Here is a 24,941-nt window from a genome sequence, read left to right as displayed (position 1 = left end):
TGCCTCCTCTCTCCGCCGGGAAAGCAGCCGGGCTATCCCGAGAACATTCCAAAGGTCACGAAAGCCTCCAAATACAACAGCTTTCACCACTGTGTTCGGTGCCCACGTCCATCTCTTTCGCCTCCCTTTCTCAACCTTTATAATTCAACCAACTTTGGCATTTTACATGATTACGGCCACCTCAAATAGGCGACTTTCTCTTTTTCATTCCTTTTTTTCCTCCTCTCCTTTATTTTCCTTTTTCAGCCCCATCTTTGTGAATTCCCCTGCGGCTCCCGCGCATCTTTGGTTGCGCGCGAAGTTGGGAAATTTGGAAGCGTTGGAAGCTACGGATGGGAGCTCCCTGCGCTCCTCCTATCTGCAAGTGGATGTGAAAAGCCTACGAGCTCCCTACCCAGAGAGGAACAAAACATCATTAAAATTATAAAAAATGACTTATTTTCACAGGCAAACTCACTTGTCTAGTACACAATACCTCTTCTGACCAGCTTTCGGGATAGTCCAGTTGACACCAAGACTGCAAACTACTGAAGGTTCCCGGACGCGGGAACAAGCACATGCTTTGCTATGGAAAAAAAATAAAGCGGGATAAAGGAGTTTCTGACATGCTGAAAACGAGAGGAACGGGATCACTCCGATTCTACACTACTCAGTACCAATCCCTAAAGCTCTTGCCTCGACCCTCCCCACCCAAACCCTTCCATGCTTCAATAACCAACAACAAATTCACCTGGAAGTCGACTTGGAGAAGAGAGCTCCTGCGCGCGGGTCCAGTAGTCAAACTTTGATAAATATATTAGTGATTTACAGGATCTACTGTTACTTTTTTTTTGTTTTTGTTTCTTTTTTTCCCAGGAATACAAAACGCAAGCACCGTAGAGCATACTGGCCTTGAAATTACATGACACGACATCTCCCTGATGATCTCCACAGCTTAAGAATGCTTTCGGGGCCACACCGAAGTCTAAAACTAACTTGCAATAGTAAGAACATTAAACATGAAGAAACCTTTTTAATTATGAAGGCATGATGAGCATGAAACACTCACGTAACGTCAGAGCTGAGACTATGCCAGGAAAAGAATCTGCACGGTGCCCCGATTGAACCCGATACCTGTTAAACCATCCAGTGGATGAGGAGGTCAAATGTAGTGTCTCTGCTGGAAAAGAAGATCGCCTCCGGCCTTCCGGCTTCACTATCCAAAAATTCAGTTTTTTTTTAAAAAAAGGAAAAGAAAATTCTCATGTTTTGCCAGAACTAAGCCTGCTCGACAGGGGTCCGAAAACACGGAATGCGTCAACTAGTGTCTGGGAACCGTCCCGGCCGTTGATTCCACAGGGCGTTGGGGAGCACGAGGGTTCCGATTTTCCACCGGATTCCCGTTTTGTGGCGTAATTACCATTGCCAGCAATGAACGCACCAGGAAAATGCCGGCATCAATGACTTAAATTGAACTCACGTAGAAAGAAGCACTTCTCAACAGCACCTAAAGACTCCAGGAACCTCTGCTCCGCTTAACATTTAAAAAATAATAACAAAAAAGGACAGACTTAGGTGCATAGACATCTAAAGCGTTTGAAAAGGGGAGAGAGGAGCATTGGAAAATTTGACCCAGAGACACTAAATCTGGCTACCACCACCCACAACAGGAAAGCTTTTTTTTTTTCTTTTTTTGTTTTTTCTTTTTAAACCCGTCTCAGCTCTGGTTCCAGAATTTAAATGCAGATATACAAAACATATATTTTAATGCTTCTTAATCAGCAAGAAACTGCAAATACATATTTTACTACAACTAGATAATATAATTTCAACTAAGGCTATACTGTAGCTTCCGAGTCTTCGTCTGAACTCCTGCAGTTACTGCTTTTCCTGAAGCCTTTCCACGTGTAGCCCATAAAGGTAGGGCTGACTGGCAGGAAGCTGAAACACCTGTATTTTTTGATGAAGTTCATGCCAAAAGGCAAATCGTACGTTTCCATGCCATCCAGTGACTTGCTTCCTTTACCCACCCCTTTCTTCCATTTCCTTATCCCCCTTTCTTCAGGGCTTCCTAGGAGTTAAAACAAATAAAAATTAATGCAGATGCACACAGACACACACATAAATAGATAAAAATATGCTGCAGCTCAGTAAGTTAGGTCTGCTCAGTCTGTTCTCTTCTGATTTTTCCCCCAGTACATTTCTATCTTTAATAGCAGCGAGACCTTAGCTAGAAGATGCTTGAATTTGCTACAAGAAACTTCAATTTGCTCTAAAGAAAGTCAAAAGCAACTGCTTTTTCCCCTCCTGCCTCCTAAAATGCTCTCCCAAATTCATTTCATTCCTCATTTCAGCTGGAACACCACGTTTGGAGGCTGACCTGGAATGGTGTTATCCAAAATAAAGGCAACGCAGCCCCCGACAAACATGGCTGTGGTGAGGAGAACATTCAGGACTTGGTCAATGCCTGCTATTCCTGGGAGGATGGAAAAGAAGAGGAATTTATTCAGAGCTTTTATCGTACACACGCACATCCTACTGATTTATGTGCCGCCCGAGTGGGAAAAACACTGAGGAATTTGCTCGAATGGGGCTCTCAAAACCACGTGGGAATAGATACAGAAGCAGCTTTAAGCAACACAGTCTGCCCACAGATCCCCAGCCCCCCAGGCATAACTCTGTGCACTTTAATAGCTTATAAAGATGCAAAGAAATGCCATTTTAGTTGCTACTGCAAGCATGACTGTGCAATTTTGAAATAAGTAGAAAATTAAAACATGGAAAGGGATTTTTATAACCTAAAAAGATGCAAATGATGAAAAAAGATGTAAAAACAGAAAGGGATTTTCATAATCTAAGAAGACGAAAAAAACTTTTTAAAAAGGGCAAAACCTTACTGTAGCATTGAAACATCAACCTCTGTTCTCAACATCTCAGTATTTGTCCACTTCTGAACACATCTGCATTATCTGCAGCCTTTATTGTCTCATTAGGATTTTGCTTTTACTCTTCTTTGCTCTTTATGTTACTTTATACTTGTTTGTACTTTGTATATTGAGTATAAAAGAATGCTCATGTGGATGCAAAGTTTGCTCCCGTGCGTACCTGTGACCAGCGGGTTTTGTTTGAGATAGCTCGGAAGGACGAGTCCAAAGAAAATGGAAAATCCAAGGACAAACAGGTTCCGCGAAGAGTTTAAATCTATGAACTGGAGATTAGACAGTCCCACAGCCGTGATCATTCCTAAATAAAAACAAGACGAGCCTCAGCACGGAGACAGCCTTTTGCTAGGGAAATGTGACAGTGTAAAACAAAAATAAGCTGGAGCAGAGAGATATCCCAGCCACCCAGGGCATGAAAGCAGCAACAAAACACTCGGTACCAAAGAGGGTGCAGAAGAGGGCCCCGAGCACGGGGTCGGGCAGCGACGCGAAGAGGGCGCTGAACTTGCCCACCATTCCCAGCAGGAGCATGAAGGCTGCGCCGTACTGGATAACCCTCCGGCTTCCCACCTGCAGAGAGAGCACCAAGGAGAAGACACTGCGAGAGGCTGCGCTTATACCAGCTTCACACTTTCATTTTTTTATTTTTTTCCCCCCTCATTATTATAATTTTTTGCATTCTCCCTCCAGAATTTTGTCCGAGTTGACGTATCTGAGACTACTTCACAGATACTGGTTACATCCGCTCGCTTGGAGGAGATGCAGACTTTGCACACAGACATTTTACAACATCTCCCTCCAACCTCAGAGCTGAACACGCTGCAGATGCAAAACCTGCCTGCGCTAATGCTGGAAGGCAAACATCTTCATTTCCTTCCCATTTTTATTTTAAGCACTCAACTTAGGGCAGCACTGCCCCAGCATGATGTTGTAAGAGCAGCTGCTGCGTGTGAATGTACAATATAAAAGTTTTATACTTGCATGAGAGCTGTACCAGACACACAAAAATGTGTTATGCTGCAAAGGTTGTTTCCAGCAAAGCTCTTTGCAGATTTCTGCTATAATTAAGCTTCACAGAGAAGTTAAGATTAATTATGTGTGACCAACCTGAGTGCCTCCTATACAGGACGAGAAGGAAGGGAAGCATCATGCTAGTGTTTCAATAAATGCAAAAATATATGTGTATATATTCTTGGACTAAACTTATGCTACCATCAGACCATCTCAGTTTAAGAAAGGATATAATAGGAACATCTAGGGTTAAAGTACTTTACTGATCAAATATTCTTCACTGCTCAACAGTTAGACAGGAGGCATTCGGTTAGAGGAAGGAGATGTTCACTGTGCAGTTTTTTGCTCAAGAACATTTGGGGATTTTTTTTTTCCTACACAAACAGCTGGATATACATGCCCAAAAAACCCAAAACAATAAACAGACCATTTGAGACAAATTTTAAAGTTGCAAACTACTAGGTTTTTAGGCATGAGGACGGAGACTGGAAAACAAGGCAAAACATGGGAGCGTGGCTGCCCAGCTGTGCCACTGAGGATGAGGCACATTCCCTTGGAATGCTGCTCTCCGAACAAATCTAATTGTATTGAAGTTTGTTCTCTGTAACAGCTGCCGGTCAAACATCCATTTTCTGTTGTTCCAGAGCAAAAAGTGCTCTTATTCCTACAGCCTGCTAATAAAAAAGTGCTGTTAACTGATATCAATTGCTGCTACAAAGTCAGTGGGAGAAACAGAGGTCAGAACTGAATAAACCTTTTCTTCGATGCTCTTTGTAACCAGAATTTCTTCTAGGAAATTTCCATCAGCAACTGAAAGGAAGAGACTTACACAGACAGCAGATGGTGCTATTAGTATTTATATTCTGTCCTAAAAGCAAACAGACTCGTCCTTTGTGCAGAAAAGAAAAAAAAATGGCTGAAGATAAATTCCTCATCTTTGCTGCACTGAGTCAGAGGGATGAGTTATTCCCACATGTAAGCAGCAAATTTACAGCTTCCAGGCCCAATAACGCAACAAAATGTGCGTATTCACTACATAAATTACTCTCAGCAATTTTCTGGGTCTTTTTTAGCAAGGTTAAATTAACAGTGTCAAGCAGATCTATCTGCAGCCCAAGGCCCCCGGGTTCAGAGAGGCACTTGAGTACATGGACAATTCGGCACGTGAATTATCCTACTGGTTCCATAGGAATTCCTCCAGAGCTTACATATTTTGCTGGGTAATACCCCCAAAAATATGAAATCCCCTAAGCATGCTCAGAGCTCTATAAACCATGAATGGGCAAATATTTAGGGGATATTTAACTTGGAAACTACCTTGACTGCCAGCTCCTGCTCTGGCTGTGTCACTGCCGCGTCCTCGTGCAGATGTAGATAAGATCCAAGGGCCTCAAATTGCGTTTTATCATGTGCCAAAATGAGAAACTAAAAATATTCAGCTCTTCTACTGACACTTTCAGGGCCAAGTGGCTAGAAGAGCATCAATTTCTATACAGTTAATAGTGTTTCTGCCTTAACCTAAAAGATTTTTGGGGTCACTCTCAGGAATCAATTTCCACCAGATAATGGTCAGGACAATCAAATTAAAGACATTCTAAATATGGCATTTTTTTTTTCTGCAGAAAGTCATATGTAAATAATATGTGAAAGCTGAAAAAGACACGAGGCAGCCACCACAGAACACAAAATCAGATTTGAATCCTCAGCTGATCAAGGGGATGTACATACCTTCGTGATGCCCAAGACACCAATGTTAGGGCTGGAAGAAGTGGATCCGTTCCCTGTCCCAAACACTCCATCCAAGACACAGGAAAGACCCTCAATAAAAATCCCTCTGTAATTCACAAACAAAAGTCAAAATTGCATTAATGCGGCCTCATTTCAGACAGTGCTTTTTCATCACATGCTTTCTAGGTGCCAAGTTATTTGCCTTGCTTGGTTTATTTTCATCAGTGCTTCAAGCTCCAACACCTGGAGAAACAATATAGGTGCCATCCTCTGGATATCACATATCCACAGTCTAGATATTCACATTCTTAAAGAACCAAAGAAAACACCAATAATGAGGTTAACCTTAAAGCCCTTCTCTATTCCTAAAATTACATTTCAGGTGAACTGAACTAGCTATACAGCTTGCAGAGCCGATGCAGAAGTTTGTCCCTACTGAAACAGCAGCAGCAAGTGCCACAGATGCCAGCAGAAACAGAACTAGGTTGCCAATGGCACCTTTAGCATCAAAATTAATTCAAAACTACAGCTACATCTTGTGTTTCAGGTCTTTGGGCCTTGTGTTTGGCTAAATTGCAACACCTAATATCGAAACACATTCCTGATTTATCTCAGGGTAAAAAAAGGAAAAAGTGTAAAACAGTAGCATGAAATATAGATAAATATTTGCTTTTTGACATACCTATTTATTGCATGAATAGGTGGAGGGGGAGCACAAGACAGCCTGGCACAGGCATAGTAATCCCCAATGGATTCAATAATGCTGGCGACGACGGCGCTCAGCATCCCGATGACTCCGGCGGCTGAAATTGTTGGCAGTCCCCACTGAACTGTGAAGAGAAAAGAACTGAAATCTCTTGTTCCACCCAAAACAAATTTAGATATCAAAACGCACAGCCATTTATTAATCTTTAATGGAACCCAGCTTCCTTTACGGTAACGCTGTCTGGCAAGTTTGACTAGATTAAAGGAGCAGAGGGAAAAAAGTGCCTAAACAACTGCTTTGATCATGCTTGAAAAAAAGGCTAAACCCCGCCAAAAAAATTCCTCCTGTTCAGGAGACATGAATCTCAACTGCTGCTTGTGGGGACGGGAGGAAAAAAAATCCGATTAGTGAGGCCAATGCCACTTAATTATGATTTTTCTAAAAACGCCGTTTTTAGTTATGAGTTTAGTCTGCACAAGACAACGGCCAAAAAAGCAGCTACGACCATGCACAAACACCTTCTGTTTCCAAATTTCTGCTGAAGAGAAAATAAGATTAATTTAAGCCCTTAGCAAAGCTTGGCAGGCTTTCTGCAGCAATTGCCCTGATGCTTTTATCTCTTTGAAATAGATGAGTCTCTCGCAACAAAAGAAAGTTTTAAGTCACACCAACATGAATGAACAAGGCTTTACAAATAAGAATGGCCTAAGCGAGGGGCAGAACCACCTTCCTCCTCCTCATCATCATCGCCAAACCCTTCCATTAAAGGTCCTGCAAGTCATTCTTTAGAAGTGGTTTCTTTTAAAGCCTAATCAGAACCAAAGCACATGGAAAACCACAATGAAGCCGCTCATTATGGCATGCTGGAATTCAGAACCGTTTCTATTGCTCTGTTCTGGTAGAATATGACTCTATTACCACCATTAACTTCTGAGCAACACAAGCGTGGACTGGTTGTGCAATCCCATCCCACAGCTTTTAGCCAACAGCTTTTAACAGCTTTAAACTATCGGGTGGCCAGCAAAATACTCAATTTTGCCCATGATGCAACATAAAGCAATTTGTTTTCTCTTGCAGATGCTACTGACACTTGATATTTTGTGAAAGAGGCCATAAGCCACCACTGTAAAGTATAAAATACTAGAGAAAAGCTGTAATTCCCTTAGTGCACTGTCAGTTCCTGTATAGGCAAAGCGTATCAGAATTTAATATTAAGAAAAGACTTAGTAAATGCTTGCAAAGAAATGGCAGGAAAGATGCTCGCAGGTGTGTTGTTAAATTCGGCCTTGAGAGGAAAAAGGAAACCCACTTACAAGGATAAGGGACCTTGAACCACGGCGCGACCAGGAGGACGCCCCGGCGCGCGTCCGTGCGCGCGTAGAAGCCGTACTTGGAGCTGTCCGGGGGAAAGACGTCCGTCACCGTGAAGATGAAGCACAGCAACCACGACACCAGGATGGCCAAAATGATCTGGGACAGGAGGGAGGAGAAAGCTGCGTGAAGTTCATGATTATCGACAACATTCAGCACACGGGTGCCGCGCGGAGCCTCCCCAACGCGCTGATCTTGGTGTGATCTGAAGCGATATTTGCTGGCTGAAGAACAATGAACCCCCTAATGGATCTTTTAGGTGATTTTTCTTTAACAAAGGTGCCGTTACAAAAGCCTCGGGATCAGAATAAGCCTCTTCTCTCTCATAACAAACGGGAAGGTCTCCAAACGAGCTCTTAAAACGAGTTCAGAATTCACTCGTTTAACTTCAGCGCAGAAATAAAAGGAAGTCTTTCACCCAGGGACACCAAGCAGCGCTTTCAAAATCCCAAAGATAACGATCGGGCCCTCCCTTTTTGGAGGGATCCGTTTGGGCTTTCACTGCAGGCATCAACACACCTTCACCCACACTCCATCACCTCCACCAGGGAGAGCAGCCAGAACGGGAGCTGGCGAGACTACCCGAGACACTTTCCCCTAGCAAATGAGCCCCTGAGTTAAGTTTCCCATAAGTGCATCCAAGCTTTTATCTTGTTTTTGCAATCTGTTTTACCCCTTAATAAAAGAGAATAAAAGACATGAAAAATGGGATTTTCCACGTTTTCTTTTGAAGGATAACTACTTACAGGAAACATTTTGAAAAGCTGCAGCCTGTACGCGGTCCATCCTTTCTTGGATTTGTAAATTGGTAAGGGAAATTTGACATTTCTGGCATACTGAGAAAACAACAATACTAGGAAAATAGTTCTGAGAAAAGAGGAGGAGGGTGAGAGGAGAGAGACACATCATTAGCATCAATAGGCTAAAAACCTTTCCCAGTACAAACTCAATAGCCCTTTAGGCTCTTCAAACCCAATATATACATGGAAATTTAAAGATTTAGCATAAGACGAAGCATTGGGAGAGAATATATTTTAATTACACTGCTACTCCCTGAAACCCAAAGCTCCATAATTTGTATTTTAAAGTGGTGCAACACTGCCAGAAGCAAACAGATACACGAACCCAGGAAAGGAAGACAGATTACAGGAAGGTTTTTGGAGATAGAACCATTGGGGAAAAGGCAAGCTGTGATCTTCTGTGACTCAAACTCTGTTTGTTCAGTTTGTGTTACATTCGGAGCAGAAAATAGGGACACCTGGAAGGACAGACACGGGGGCGAATGTGACAGCAGCTAAAACACCTCGGTCTATGTGTTGCTCCATCTTCAGCAATATCCTTTGCTTTGCCCTGCTCCCGTAAATCACATCAGTCAAAAAAGCTACACAAAGAGTCAAACTGTTTGAAGAGGCAAAAGCTTTTCCTGAAATTCGAGACTATGTTTTATCACTGATTAAAAAAAAAAAAAAAAAAAAACGATTTGAAGCTTCCCTTCCTGCTCTATTCCAGTATTTCAGAAAACTTTCAGGCTGCGAGGACCAACCCAGCTTTATTCAGAGCCCTGCACAAGCAGGGGGTCGTTTCTGGCCTTCGCCGCACGCTCCAGGCACCTTCTCCACTCTGGCATCTCTCCCAAAGTCCATTAGAGGAAGAGGGACTTTTAGCAGGGGCTGCCTTGGATGCTCACAGTTCCTGTGATTCAGGGCTGTGAATAACCCCAAGGAGGACACATACATCATTAAAAAGCCCCTCTTAGTGGCTTGACAGAGGCTAGAGCAGGAGAGAGAGGCAGTTTTCACCACAACCTTTGAATTTTGCCTCTCCATTTGCAGGTAGAGCACTGGGAGAGAGCACGTCAAAATACTGTGAAATCTCTGCATGCCCAAAGCAGTTTTGCTTGCCAGATTTCCAAGCAAAGGCAGATTTGGGCCTACATTGTGTTTTTACAACCCATGCTGTGACCCTGCTTTGTGACTACAGTATTTCAGCCCGGTGCCTTCGAGAACGCACGAGGTCAGAAAATTGTTTGGGAAACTGAAGCTCTTGTCAAGTAGCATCAGCAGCTAAGAGTGGATAACAGCCCTCCTGCAGGTACCACTGTGCTGGGCGAGACAGCAACGCAATTGCTTTTATCTCAGCAGAGCAGTCAAGACAACTTCAAGTGCCACATCTTGAAAGTTCAGGTCTGAGTGGCTGAATGGCTACAGAGACATTTTCAACAATCTCGGGCACATTTTTGCATGGCAGAAGCCAGAGAGTAATTACTCACGGGGAAATATTTAAACCCGGTTCCTAAATTGATTTATTTTTTTCCATTTGCAACCTGTCAACTCAAATTACAGGTTTCCGTGTCCAATTCACCAAAGGTCTACTTGCTTAATTTAACATTAGCCCTCAACTCGCATAGAATTTGCTTTACAGAAAAATAAAACGTTCCTTTGGGTCAGCTGCTTAACATAATAGAATTACAAAAGTATTCACAATGCTAACATCTGAGATAAAAGAGAACTAAATAGCCCTTTTAATCATGAGCTGCACTTACAGAACAGTTTACATGTTCAAAGTACTGTGCAAACAGATTAGTTAGATGAGAACCTGATCTCATCAAGTCATTCCTTCCATTTCCAGAGCCAGGACAGCATTACTCGACATATATCAAATATTTCGTCTGCTTCTGCCAGTTTTAGTCTCCCTAAAAACATGTTTTTTACCCTCCTTTGACTGACTTTTCATGCCATCTCACACGAAACTTTTGTATTCTGGTCATTCATTTTGTCTTATTTCTCTCTTTCATGTTGCTATTCCTAATTCGTACATTTCCTTGGCCTTTATACCTACAGAAATAGGCAGATTATACCCTGAAATTCACTCCAGAAGCCTTTTTGTCTACTTACGTATCAGCAATTGAAGGAATTATCTCAGAAATGGGTAGGGAAGGAAGCTGGCAGGACATATAACCTTCATCCCAGTCAAACCTTAGTGAAACTTGATTTAAAAATTTTACAGTTTATTGCACTAGTGAAATCCTAATATTATAAAAATCACTGGGATGGCAAGTTGGTGCTGCAAGGAGGAAGGGGAGCACCGAATACCTCTTATGGTTAAGATTAACCTTTCCTTTTTCCTTCCTTTTTTGTGGGGATGGGATTGTCCCCCATCTCATTTCAACCTTCCACTTGAAAAGCACCAAGTTACTCAGCCCTGGCAGCTGCGGGTTGCATCTTCCAAGCAAAACCAACCTGAAACACGAGGGGAAAACACACCCCGACTAAGGAGCGGCTGGAAAGTGGGAATTTCATGCACTTAGCACTGCCCTTCTGCCTTTGGCAGTGGGGAAAACGTGTGTTTTTTCCCCCAATTCCTGCGTGCTGACCAGGGAGTGCTTACAGCATAGCGATGCCCCAGTGTTTGCCTGCTCTCTCCCCAGCCGCCTGGAAGCCGGAGAGGCCGATGAGCGCGACGGTCGGCGTGATGGTGAGCGGCCCGATGTAGCGCAGCAGCGCGCCGGGCAGGCCCAGCAGCCCGATGGCCACCTCGATCAGCGACGACATGATGATGGCACCTTGGATCTGAGCACACAAGAAGGGCAAAGAGACCGGTCAGTGAAACCTCAAAGGAAAAAACATTCATTTTTTTTGTGCTCTGGCTTATAAACCGCAGTTAAAGAATTCAGTGACAAAGAACTCAGCATTTTTTTTTTTTGTCATAAAACAGCTCATTAGGTTTAAGTGACTTATTGCTTAAGCATAACACTTATGGCTTTCTCCACAAAACTATTCCACAACAGACCAGTGGGCCAGTCTGGTAGTTGTGTGGATAGCACATCACACTGTCAGACAGGAGACCTGGGTTCCAGGCTAACCTTTAAGCTCTCAGATCGGACCGGCAAGGGCTGCTGGCGCCACGGAGGTGATGCTCCTAGCTCCTAGGGGCAGAGTGTGTGCTGCATTTTCACAAATGCTCCTTAGAAGCTGGTATAGAGCAGCGTTGTGGTCTCAGGAGACTGTCAGCCCTCTTGGCTGCAGGGCTCTTGGCAGGATGTAGCTATGGTTTGAACATGGGGAAGAGAGAGGGGTGGGTTTTAATTACGAAAAGGTTTGCAGCCCCAAGCGACGGGATGGGAGATAAATTCCATGACACACGCCTCCGTTTGGGACTACGCTAGCTACCGCCCTCGTGGGACGCCGGGCACGAGCCTCGTCCTGGGCTCTGCGGAGCAGGACGGGGCTCCCGGGAATGCTGCGGGGGACGGGATGGGTGCGTTGCAGCGAGGCTCCGGGGAGAGCCAAGGTCTCACCGGAATCGTCTTCAACGGAAGACGCCCGGACACGAAGAGATTTGCTATCTGCGTGCTGTCCCTGAGCAGTGACAGCAGGCAAGCCGGCTGACGGACACTTCTACGGCCAAACACTAATTGCAAAGCCTTAACGAGAAGAATATTAGTCCCACTCGTGTCTTTGCGTATCTCTCTGAACGTGGCAACTAACTCATTGTATTTGCTTTTGCCATGAACCAGGTGAGAAAATAAAGATTTCCATGAAATGATTTAAGGGACGTAGTCAAAATTAAATCGGAGCGAAAGAAGACGTCAGTGACTTAAAGACGAGAACACGGAGATGGTTACATGAGAAACTTAACTGAAGTTGGACAGATCAGCAACTAAAGACTATTCCTACATTACCTCTCGGATTCTGGGATACCAGATGTGCTCAGTGTGAAGCAGCTCTGTTGTTCCATTTGTAACTGTTATATCTTACAAAAAGAAAAAAGACAAAACAGGTTTTTATTCCTCAACCGCTTTGCAAACCTGAAGTCAAATTTCTCACAAAAGAAGTTTCTGCCCAAGCTGTATCCAGACCCCAATGGACACAGCATAGATCTGCAGCCCTATAAACCAAGCAGTAATCTCTCCCCAATAACATGTTTACATTTCCTAACCACTAATTTTACCCACCGTACCACTGAGCAGGGGAAAAAAATTAACCCTAACTTTCGGAAATGAAGGTCAATTAGGGATTCTTTTCCCACTCCAATAAATGGGTGAATGGAGAATTACTCAATTGCCCACTAGGACTCAAACACTCTCATGTTTGTTGTTTGCTAACTTAGGTCGTACATGGCATGATGAATTGGCCTGTGGTTAAAACCCCATCTGACACCGCTTGGAGGTTAAAAGGTTTAAGAGCAAGATGCTGTAAAGGTTCTTTGCAACGTGCTGAAGTAGTGAAAAATTACTTTGCAATCAAAGGTTATCAGGCAGCATCTTGTTTCAACAAGGTGTGTGCTGGGGTACTGACACATTTTGGAGTACTGAGGTGTCGACACGCCTGGGCCATTTCCCAGCAGCTAAATCTGACTCTCCTAAGGGGAAAAAAGGAATACGTAAACCTAAGTTTAAAGTTTAAAAAAGGCAGTGAGACTAATTAGAACAACTTCTATCCCATTGTTGTATTTCTTTTGCTGACGTTTATTTAATAAGAATAAATCAAAGCAAGAAAACTACCATCAGACATTAACATTAGTATCCGCAGTGTCTCCCACAGGACCTTTGGTTTCCCTTAAGCTTCAGCTTAAATCATCATAAAATCATTTATAAAGCCAGCAGACTGGACACGGCTGTGTGGGAATGAAAGCCAGCCTTCTCCAAGGCCACTTTTAGGAGGCTTCCTTCCTGCAAAAGGAGTTACGTTTTTCATATTTCCTGCTCACTGCTTTCAGTTTCAGTATCAAAACGTCTGGCACTTGCACTGTGATCTGGGCCGTGTGTCACGTCAAACTGGGCAAGCAGAAATTCCCATTACCTGTGTTATTACATTTCCACTTCTCCAAGGAGAGGATCGCTCTGGCAGGCGCTAGGAATGCAAAAGCACTCGCTTGAAACAAGGGTAACCTGTGGAGAAGGAAAGAAGATGCTGATACATTTTGGGGTGACAATACTGGGTCAGGAGACCCACTGCACCCCACATTTTGGGGTGACAATACTGGGTCAGGAGCCCCGCTGCATTTAGGTGTCCATCTCGCACCTAAGCTTTCCCAGGAGGTTGTTAACAACACAGAGCATGAGAATTTCTCACTGGAAAAAAAAACAAAATGCAGAGAAATAACAGATCTCAGAGCTCGAAGGCCCTAGCAGAAGACACGACGTGCGTGAAGTCACCCAGGCAATGGCCAGAAGAGCCAGTTCCCAGGCACGGACCCGTGGGCAGCAGACACTGACCCAACACGTTTTTGACCCCGAAGATGAGTGTTTTGATGCAATTAACAGCCCTTGGGCTGAACGGGCAGCGTCTGCAGCGCGGCCACGTTCCAAGGCCCTCGGGACAGGTCGGGAGCACCTTCCAGCCGCGTGACTCCAAGCGGAGTCACTTTACGAGGCCTCTCTGGGCGTTATGGAAAATAAGCGTGACGCTGCGACGGGCTGATTAGATGTTCCAGGCTGCTATCAGCAATAAATAGGAAAGCTGCAAGCGTTTCGAGATGAGATTCTTAGCTCTGGTGTTCACACTTCCCCAAAGTGTTTTTAGAAGAAGACTAAGGAGCATCTGCCTCCACCAACTATGTATTTACCAAATAGGCTGTAGCTTGTGTAATGGGACAAAAATCCCGATGTTACTTAACTCTGGAGGAGAAGCACTTTGAACTAGTCTGTAAACATTGTCATTAAGGGATGGTAACATGATTTGTGCTCATAATCCATCTCAAACCATAGCATGTGGAGCATTGGATTGCTCACGTGGCTCCAGTTCCTGCACTGAGTTTTACAGCCGCAGTGAAGTGCCTTAATGTCTGCACAGGCAGCAGGAAAGGGAAAAGATGCAGATAAGGATCACAAAAAGCCTAGGGAGGAAGAGAAAGTCCATGGGGAAAATACTCTCAACATGCTTACTGCAAGGAAGATCAAAACAGAAGCACGTTACTAACAGCAGTTGTAAAAAGTCACATGCAGGAAGCTGAAACAGCTGAATTAACAACTGGAAAGGAGTTTGGGCCACAAGTGCTCTAAAAGGCAGACCCACGTACTGCAAGCTTGAGAATGTCCAAATTTCAGGCTTCTTCAAATGCATGAGCCAGCTGAGCAAACCTGACTTGCACCTTAATTCCCTAATAAGCTTTTTTCCTAGCAAAAATAAATATACAAAACAAAGCTTTCTGTTTGGCGAAGAAACGGTGCCCGTGACGAGTGAATGATTCACCTTCTTCTTCAAGGCTCCTTGGGCAAACCTGAGCAAGCCCGTGGTGAAGGATGCAATACCTGAGACAAGCTGCTACTCCTCTGCTCCACCTCCGCGGCGCTCCGGCCCCCTCGGATGCTTTTGCAAAGGGGCCTTGCAGCAACATTCCCCAGGCGTGGAGTCAGCCGTGCCGAGACTCCGCTCCAGCCGCGCTGGGAATTGCGCAGGACGCCCTTTCAAACCAGCTTGCACAACCTCGGGTTGGGGGCACAACGTACAGAAATTGCTGGGGGCGTTTGAACTCAAACTTCGCCCTTTAAAAATAATACGAAGCTGGATGATGAGTGTTAAAGAGCTTGGACAGAACATGCAGGATGAATCAGCTTCGCTGTATGCAACCCAGAAGCCACTGAACTCCTCCTGCAACAAGGCCTAACTTTTTGATGCGAAAGCTTAAAATTCTGGGGTTTAAAACAGAAAGTTGCAAAGTTTTAAGGGGAACAAATACCTTAGAAATCAGAAATTGCCATTCCTCTGAACCACCTGGATTAAGTGTTCAGAAAACATTCCCAGGAGCTACGGGTTTGTGCTGCTTGTTTAAATGAACAGCTATTCAGATTCCCAAATAAAATACCAACAATAATACCAGTAAGTGCTCAACTACCTTGTTTTTTCCTCCTGTAGGAAGAAAACAAAGCAAACCCTCTCACTTATTAACTTATTTATTACTCTACATCTGCCAACAATGATGAGTATCTACCCAGACAGCTCCAGTCTGAAACACATTTTACAGAATAGCTTTCCCATTGCTAAGCCATTTGTGTCAAGTGCCACCTCATATTTGGAATAACACTGGATTTTCATGTCCAGATTATTAAAACGACGTTTTGGCAGGGCAGGACGGGGGCAGACAGAGCTCCCCGTGCCATTAAAGGCAGCTGGAAGTGCTTTAGTTACCCTAACGTTTGACACGGATGGAGCAATGGGTACAGAGCCTAGTGGTGGGCACAGCAACAGACCTAAAATAGTGCATTAATGCTCTGTCTGATGGCCTCAGTCACAGAAACCACCACGAGCCTTTGCCAAATCTTCTAGTTTACATAATCCAATAAATAGCTCAAATTCCTAAAATTAGTACGGGCACCAAATCGGCCGCGATGACTCCACGTTACGGAGCCAATTCCATCTTGAAGAGCCTTTAAACCATGGAATTTGCCCTTTGGAAAGCAGCGTGGCTTTATTTGCTGAAATCCTTCTCGGTCAACGGGCTTGCCAATAAATACTTGTGAGTGTCACTTACACCAGGTGGCTGCTCTAGCCCAGACCCACCCTTGCATCGACGACAGAATCACGTGTGGGAGCTGCAAAACCTTCAGCCACCCAAAGCTCCTCCTGAAACACTCAAGTCCCCGATTCTTAAGGCCCAAGCACCAACAAAACTGGCCCTTCCCAGGGCAAGGGAAGCCAGGAAAGGATTAAAATATAATGTATGATTGAGGAAGAGGTGGGAGATGCAGGGTGGAGTATTTCCTAGTAATGGCACCAGACCTGCTCTGACAGGAACCCAGGTTTACTCTCCAGCAAGCAGTAAGGAAAAAAGTGCCCAAGATGCGTTCGAGAAAGGAAGAAATCCCCAGAGGAGCCTGAACCCAAATAAGGAGCCTCAGGAAGCTTAAAAAGCTCTTTCTGATGAGGTCGAGGGAGAAGGTGCAACTCTAAGTGATAAATCCTAGGTGTTGCCTTCTTTACCCTATTGGGATAACCTTTCCACACACAACAGCTCCGTTTTAGATAATTTTTAAAAACCGTGGGAGGTTTTTGGTCCGTTTCGGAGCAGAACGCAGGATTTCAGCTCCCGCTGTCCCCGGGTCGAGCGCGATGACACACGAGCCGCTCGAGCCGTGACAGGAGGGCAGCCTAATCCAATATGCACTTTCCTTCTCGTATTATTTATCTTTCTCTGTTTATTCAAGAAGATGCAAAAATAACTCTGCGGGTTCCATCTACTGCTGGTTGTCACGGGGAGAGTCAACAAAAGTTTAAGTAAGCATTACACTAAATATCTCTGCAGTGTTTACTGTACAACTGTCATTTTATATTAAAAAAAGAGTTTTAACCTCACATAAATAAAGCCCATAATATACTTTTTTTTTTTTTTTTTTTAGCAGCAACAGATTATTGCAAATATTAGTATGACCTAATATCATCCCTGTAGGGAGAATCAGATTGAAGGATCCTCACAGGAATTCCTGTAAGACCACACTAACACATACATATCCTTCCAGGCTCACTGAAGGATCCTTCCCTGCAACTCAGGGTGGCTGGTAAATAACAGCAAATAATTCGTTTGGAGGGGCAAGGCAATGCTCAGAGACACTAAGCTTGGAGAATAAAGTCGCTCGTGTCCTCTTCTCACTGCATGTGCACAGGTTTTGAGAAACAAAACGTTTCAGAGGCTTGGATCAAGCTCAGGAACAAGCTAGGAAGGTCTCTGCACCCAAAGGCACCTGCACTGGAAGGCGTCAGGGCTGCAGGTCGGCACATGAGTTCTACCCTTACCTTGTGGCGTGGCTCCACAGACCCTACTGCTTTACTCCAAGTGCTTTAGCAGAACAAAACAAGCACATAATTTGCTTTGGGATAAATCCCAACAACTACTAAGTTTCTGGAAAAAAAAGAAGAATAAAAAAATCCTTCAAGAAACTAATGAAAATAAGCAGCCTCTTTATGAAGGTGTGTGATTTTTTTTTCTTCCTCCCAGAAACACTTCTGTTTTCTCTGTCTTCATGGCTTGCTCTTTCCTCTCCTTCCTCCCCACCCCATGGCTGTACTTTCTTTACCCTGGAACGTCTCCTCGTATTTCAGACCCACCTTTTTTTGGGAGAAGCTTTCCAAAAGCTTTCATTAACTGTCCTGTACTTGAACCTCTATCTCGCATTTCACGTTTATCCTTCGGAAACCGACTAATTATTTCTTGGAGCTCCATCTACATCCGTGAACTTCCAGCATGGGAATAGCCTCACAAGCAGCGTCTCAGCCCCCAGGAACGCGCTCCGGATCTCACCTGCACCCAAAAGTGGTTTGTAACAACGTCGTGATGCCCACGCAGAAGAAAATGGTCCCAATCAACTGGCTGGTAGCCCACTGGTCAAACCCAACACACATGGCATCAGCTAGCAAGAAGGGCACCGCTATCGTCCCACTGAAACACGTCAAGTAATGCTGTGGACAGAAAATAGGTGTTTAATACTCCAGCAGACATCTTAAAAGCTCTTTTTAAGACCATCTTGTCTTGCACACCTGATTTTCTTTTTGCTTTTAAGTTATTCCCCCCAGTCTCTAAACATTTCTTCTGACATTCGAGTTCAGCTGATGTTAGGCTGCTGCTAATGATCCCAGTTTATGGAGGATCCACTGGATTATTTACACAGCTCCATGGCTGCTGTTCTTGATCAGGGAGTATCTAGGTAACTGTGCTGAAAGGGAACTTAGCAAAGCAGGTAAATAACTCCATTTTCCACCAGGTGAAAGACCATTAGCTTACATGGGAACCCAGTGCACAGTTCAACGAGGCTGCAAATAAGTGCCCAAGCACCAGAAAGCAGCTGCTCATTGATTCTTTTCCAGTCCAACTGCAGAGAGCAAAGAAACAAACACCGGCCACCACGGGCATCAACCCAGGCCAAAAGAGGAGCCCTGCCCCTGGGGAAAGGCAGGAGTCAAAAGGATGCTTCTGAGGGTGCTTGCTTGGGGATCTCGGCATGCTTTGGAGAGGGTAACCAATTCCCAGCATTCCTGCGGGATAGATTTTTATCAGCGTGTGAGGAAGGAGGCGATGAGAGCTGCTCCACAACAACTGAGTGACTGAGCTAGCAGTGAGGGGCAGGACTTGCATGGTGATGACTACAAGAGGGTGCCATCGAGCTTGCAGAAGTGACACAGCCACAGTAGCAGCCTTAATATTCAAGGTGCCGGCACTAAACCACTCACCCTCTCCACCTTTTTGCTCCAGGAGGTGGCATGTCACCTTCTGAAGCTTTACCACGTAGCATTTGTTCTCTTAATTTAACTAAGCAGCAGCTTTAAAGGCTAAATATTAAGCAAATCACACAAATGCACATGCCAGCGAGCAGTGATGTAGGTCATCAGCAACACATTAATTTTCCTGCACGACCTACTTCAAAAGAAACTGTCTTACCACTTTCTTCAAACATTTGAAGAGCACAGGAAGAATAAGATCATTGCATCCACGAGTGCAAAAAAAAATTAAAAAAATTACCGGGAAAACGTTAACAAATATTTTGAAACATACCTGCAAGCCCAGAAATATGCAGAGGTACCAAGGAGGAACATCTTCAATGGTGTAAATCATGTCAGTTCTCTGCGCGTCCAAACTGCCGCTGCTGTCCAGCGTCTCTGCCAGAGAGCTCTGCCAAACATGGGGGTGAAGGACACAGAGCAACCTCAAGTTAATGCTGCATAATAAGAATAAACTTATAACAAGAATAATAAGAAGAAACTGAGCTTGAGCTGGCAGCAACTCCTAAGTGCTCCGAAATTGGGGTTTTACCCTCGAGCAACGTCAGTACCTTGCATTTTTAGGAGCCTTTTTCCTCCACGTGAACAGGCCTCTCTCCCAGCTGTCCCTCCTGCATTTGCACCAGACTCATTTGGATAAACCGTTCCCTGCTTATTTACACTAAACACAACAATTGTTCCTTTTGGATATAACCAATCTGCTGGCCAAATGGCGCTATGAAAATGGGATCATTGTGACAGATTGTTTATGAAAAAAAAAAAGGAACTAAGTATAAAAGTGACTATGTCAAACAGCTTCTCTTGCCTAACAGCCCTAAATCACGGGCAAGGAAGTTCCTTATTATTATGGAAGCTGCTTCCCAGCTTAATTCTTACTCAATTTTCATCTTGGTTAACCATTTTTAGCCACGACATGTATTATTTTTGTGTCTCCCCAGCACTGGAGCCCAAGGGAGAAACCCTCATGGTTGTAACTGCATACGGCCCCCGCCAGCCTGGAAAACCCAGCGAACTCGCTCCAGCCCTGCAGGAAGCTGCAGCCTGACCACGCTCTGGCCTTCTCCACAGCCAAGTGGAATTGTTTCCTCCTGGCTCCCCAGAACAAAACACAAAGCTCCAAAGACTTAATGCCAACAACAAAAGCAGGGGGAAGTATCAGATTTTATCGTTTTTTGCCGCAGAATAAAACCTTATGTAACTACTGTTCTGACTTAACCCACTGCTAAGCTCACGTGAAGCAGCCTCACACAAAGGCTGGGGATTTTGCTGGAGTGATTTTTTGCTTGAAACGGTCTTAATTTCTTCAAAATCACACCACATGCTTGGAGTAGGCTTAGGTAATCTCCATCTGGTTTATCATCTACAAGGTCAGAGCAAACAAGTGACCCATGCTGTTTCCCTTTCACCCCCTGCTTCTGTTGAGAAAGCAAATGCCACCGAGTTACGTGTGTTAACCTGAACTCAGGGAGCGGGAATGATCGTATGGAGCTATGCAAAGACGGAAGGAAATTTCAAATTTTGAAGGATAAGCAATACAGGGAAGTCTTTCTCACGCAGTGCCTGGGTCGCAGCAACTGTTTATAGCCTCGTTGAGTGACAGCCTGATTAAATTAGCTTTGCTGGGGCCAGTTTTGCAGTTGCTACTTAGAACTCAACGCAGTGATAACATGGATCCCCTTTGCATCTCTAGCTAACAAAAGATCAGCAGAAACACAGCTCTAATGCTTGTAACAGCAAAAAGCCTGGCAGGATATTCCTCCTTCCAAAAGCCAGGCTTATTCTGAAGGGGCAGAAGCAGCTTTCAGTTTTATCAAACCTTGAGATAAGACCTAAAGGGAGCTGACCCAAAAGAGCCCAAGACTGAGCAGTAGAGTTGCTGGGAACTAGAAGGGAGGAAGAGCAGCAGCAAGGGATGAAGGTTCCCTTATAAAACAGTAGCAGAAAGGCCAAGCGAAAGCTGAGGAACTGCGAGGAACCGGTAAGAGGCCCTTGGAGAAATCAGTGTGTCATCAGCTCTGTATCTGATGAAGCAATCAGCAGGGCACTACTGTTTATTTTGTCGAGATGCAGCGCTACAGTTATTGCTCGCGTGGGCCAACAGTTTATTGTTTGAGCTAACAAATATTGCGAGAGGATGTGAGCACAAGGCACCCTCCGGCACTCGAGGACATTTCAGTTCTCTTTTATAGCCTTTTATACCGGGTCTTTTGCTTGCTTTTTTTTGTTGTTGTTGTTAAATGATATCTTAAGAGGAATGGAAAGCCAAGAATAATCACGCTCCATGCACACACTGTTATTTTAAGTGAAAAAGCAAGAGATTTGGCTAGATTAGCAGAAATACTAGCCTCAAATGCTGTCTTAATACATGAGCCTGCTAATTGTTAAAGCCCCTCCTTTCACTGTTCATTCATTTAAGACACAGTAAAGGTTTAGCTCAAGAAGATTTGGTCGATTAAAAGCTCACTGTCTTCTTAAGGCACGTTATCATCCATCATTTGCAGTGGTGATCATGTGGAGCTAGTGAAAAGGAGAAAAACATAGGTTTGGAAAATAAAAAAACAGGCCAAAGACGTGCTTTAATGTCTAGAGATCGCTAATCTGAGTTGCACAATTTCATCCCAACCACTTTTGCTCTAGGCTTTTATCAGATTGTCTCTTTCTGTGCTAGTCTCAGCATGACTCAGAATCAGCCGTCACACACAACAGCACTTGCCACAATTTGTCCATTAAAACATGAGTGTTATCAACATGGTAGTAGAGATGTTTTCAAGACAGGCCTCTACATATAGACTAGCTGCAAGGAAGGAGAGACTAAATCAGATACAGGCTGCAGGGTTTAAAACGTTCCTCTGAAGCGTAGCTTTATGAGGCCTCCCTCAGAATTACTGGTTTAAGCTACAGGTTAACTCTGAACCAGCTGTTTACTCACAAAGCTGCCAGAAAATAATAAGCAGCTCCCTACTTGGAAAAAAGGGATCTGAAAATTAAGTGCATGATGTTAGGAGGCTGGAAGACTGCACCAGGGACAGACCTTCAGAAGGTGCTCCACACCACCAGTTTATTTGCCTAAAAACAAAAGTGCAAGCAACTGAAGTACAGAAGAACCTTATCGGGGAAAGAGTGTAAAAGGGCAGCGATGATGAAGAAATACCAAAAATTGCATATTCTGGATTCAGATGGCAGGGCAAAGGGCATAAACCGCTCCTCGTGTTTGCCGAGTCAGTCCTCGAGTTCTCTAATCACGTGTGTGACGTGTGGAGGGAAAAGTGGCCACAGCCTGATGTGAACCTGCACGTCAGCACGTTTGGTGAGAGAAAGCAAGTCAGAGTGAAGCAAAACTTGGGTGAACAAATACTAACGCTGACAAGGCCAGGCTGGATTTCTCCTGTGGAAGGGAACCTCAACATACCTTTTCTGCTATACCATTTTCTGTAGTATAAATTGCCATGAGCTCCGTGTCTTCGGTATCCTGATCGCCACTGGATGTTGCTCCCCCATTTATCACGACCTTAAGAAACAAACAAGGAAGAAAAACATGAAGAACAAACCAGTAGAAGACATTTTCCCCGCGCCCACAGCTCATGTTGAGTACAGGAGCACAACAGTTTGCTGTCAAGTTCAATGCTGAAAATCTAAAAGAGTGGGACAAGACAAGGAAATTTTGCAGCTCTTCTTGCAGACGGCCGACTCGAGACACACTTCTCTCAGGGCTGATGCTTTCTTAAGCGTGGAAATCTGTTCTTCCAACCCAAGACCACAAGCTGCCTTGGGAGATGCAGGTTCTGCATGCTCAGCACTGCTTTGGAGCACACACTTGACATAACCATAGACAAAGTAACAGGCCACAGGTTTTCAGGGTTTTAGCTGACTTGTAGAAGTGATTTCCGATCCTTTCAGCAACAGAAACTGAAGAAATACCTTATTCTTGTTATTTTAGTCCTGGGAACCAGAGGATCACAAGTCCTTCTCTAGAACTGGATAAACAAACAGGAAACCAACCGAAATGACACAAGCATATATATATTTTTAAATATCTATATTTTAGATAGAGGTTTTGTACAGCACGGCCATAGTCCATGCTTCATATTAACCTTGAGTATATGTTTCTTAGGTGTGTTACTTACGGGCAGCGTGAAGAAGGTGGGATGTTTGGATTCATCCTCATATTTGCCTTCTGTGGAGCCTCCCGCCTCCACGGCTTTCGACGTGGTGTTCTTGCCAATCCCCATGGTTTCCAGGACGTCAAGGACTTGCATACAGCACCCCAAGGGATGCTTCTGGAGGGGACAGAGGGGTCCTAACAGCACTAGGTCCTTCGTGAAGCGCGGCAGGGATCAGACAAGCGCCGAGCAGCACAGCTGGAGCATCAGGGTGCTCTTCGTCTCGTTACCATCAACAGCACCTGGAAATGAAGAGGTGACTTCAGGTTTTCAGGATTAGCTAAAAGATGTATGTACCAAACACACAAGCCCTGCAAAATTTACTCCCCTTCATGCTCAACATTCTCCTACTTTTATCATTCCTGGAATACTGAAATTCTCTCGTTCTTCTCTTGTGGCCTTCAGCCATTATTAGCACTTTAAAAGTACTTTTTTTTTTTTTTTTTAGGCTTGATTGTGCTGTAATTCCCATAGTTTTTGTTTTCTTCTTTTTTTTTTAGAGCAAAGTAATCTGGTACTTTCAGCCCTGGAGGGACAGCTAAATGGTTTGCCACATACATCTCTTGCAAATAATACTTGTACTTTATCAGAGAATTAAAACTTGTGGATCTATGAGTTTCCTTCTCAGCCAAACCCCTCCTTTTAACATAAGTTATTGTGAAATAAAAACTTTCCCAGCTTACACGAGCCTGACAGTGAAGCACATGGAGCAAACAAAGCAGCGAACGCCTCACGTTCAATGACCTCTTCCAAGCAGACAGAAACCCTTTCTGTTTGTACATCCCTAGCCAAAACCATTCCATTTTCTGGAGGGACTTACCAAGTTATCTGCCTCATGACGCAGAAGTGACTAATTCAGGATAAAACTCAGCCTGCCCTTCAATTAGCACCACTACTGGCTTGGCACAGGAAGAGAAAAGACCATACAGAGCCCCGGGTCGCTTTTGTTTTACCAGATGGGCCACTACCATATAGTTTTCCCACATTTATTCCTCAAAATAGACGTGCCAGGACACAATCATTCACGTTTTTGGCCATTTCCAAGGCGGAGCAGCATGAATCAACAGATGTGAGCGCTTCCCACGGGACAGCGCGACCAATTCCGCAGCGAACGGAGCGTTGCAGCCTCCGGTCCCATCCAGCTTCAGCAAGGGGAGCGCAGCTGTAGATCCAGATCTGAAAAATGCTCTTTTCAAAACCACGGAGCGACGTTCTGGGCAAAAAAACCCAAGGACACATTTAAGCAGCAACACTGCGGGCGCACCGGGGGCTTCAAAAGCAAGTTAAATATGTTTTTGACTACGCTGTTGCCAGAGGTTGAAATGCAGCTCATGGATATTCAAAAAACTCAGTGCGTGAATATTAGAAAACCCAAAAAGTAGTTTTTAAAGCCTTCCAAAACACTGTCCAGGAAAACGCCAGCAGCTCAAACGTCTCCTGAAATTGCAAAAATAATTAAACTTGACAAAATCCCTTCTGCTAGGGGCAATTTAGGACTGCTTGAAAAATTACAGAGTACTAATATTTTAGAGCCTTTTAATAGCTGTTAATTACCCATTTGCTAGAAAATTCTGGTTACTTGGGGTGAAAGAAGATAGTTATCTCTCAAAGCGATCAAGAGAGAACATATACATACATAAGAAATACTAGATGGCCACCAAAACGCCCTTGAAGCATTCCTAATTAAAGCAAAATGGGATGGAAAGCAGCACCTTCTAATACGGATTTAATTAAGACCTCTTTTTTTACAGTCAAAATTAAGATAGAATAATTAATCATTCCTTGCTTGAATTTAAGACTACAGGAGAGAACTAGCTCAAGTACTTACTATTAT

General features: G+C 44.2%; 1 protein-coding gene across 1 annotated transcript; it reads right to left on the bottom strand.

Moving 5' to 3' along the window:
- Window positions 1-1,773: 1,773 nt before the first annotated feature.
- SLC23A2 (solute carrier family 23 member 2) lies at window positions 1,774-23,230 on the bottom strand. The gene is made up of 15 exons (XM_010215340.2): window positions 23,072-23,230; window positions 22,357-22,455; window positions 19,222-19,338; window positions 17,974-18,131; window positions 13,539-13,627; window positions 12,419-12,489; window positions 11,125-11,306; window positions 8,484-8,604; window positions 7,680-7,836; window positions 6,343-6,490; window positions 5,661-5,766; window positions 3,362-3,491; window positions 3,085-3,222; window positions 2,360-2,455; window positions 1,774-2,050 (listed from the first exon to the last, which is right to left on the bottom strand). Exons 1-15 carry the CDS (start codon window positions 23,201-23,203, stop codon window positions 1,818-1,820), a joined length of 1,977 nt encoding a protein of 658 aa, XP_010213642.1. The 5' UTR covers window positions 23,204-23,230; the 3' UTR covers window positions 1,774-1,817.
- Window positions 23,231-24,941: the final 1,711 nt, after the last annotated feature.

This window comes from Tinamus guttatus, unplaced genomic scaffold (assembly GCF_059628265.1).
Source record: "Tinamus guttatus ecotype Peru unplaced genomic scaffold, ASM5962826v1 Tinamus_guttatus_pri_ptg000866l, whole genome shotgun sequence".
Taxonomy (NCBI): Eukaryota; Metazoa; Chordata; class Aves; order Tinamiformes; family Tinamidae; genus Tinamus; species Tinamus guttatus.
Note: the sequence above shows the minus strand (reverse complement) of the source record. Positions and strands in the feature narration are given on the sequence as shown.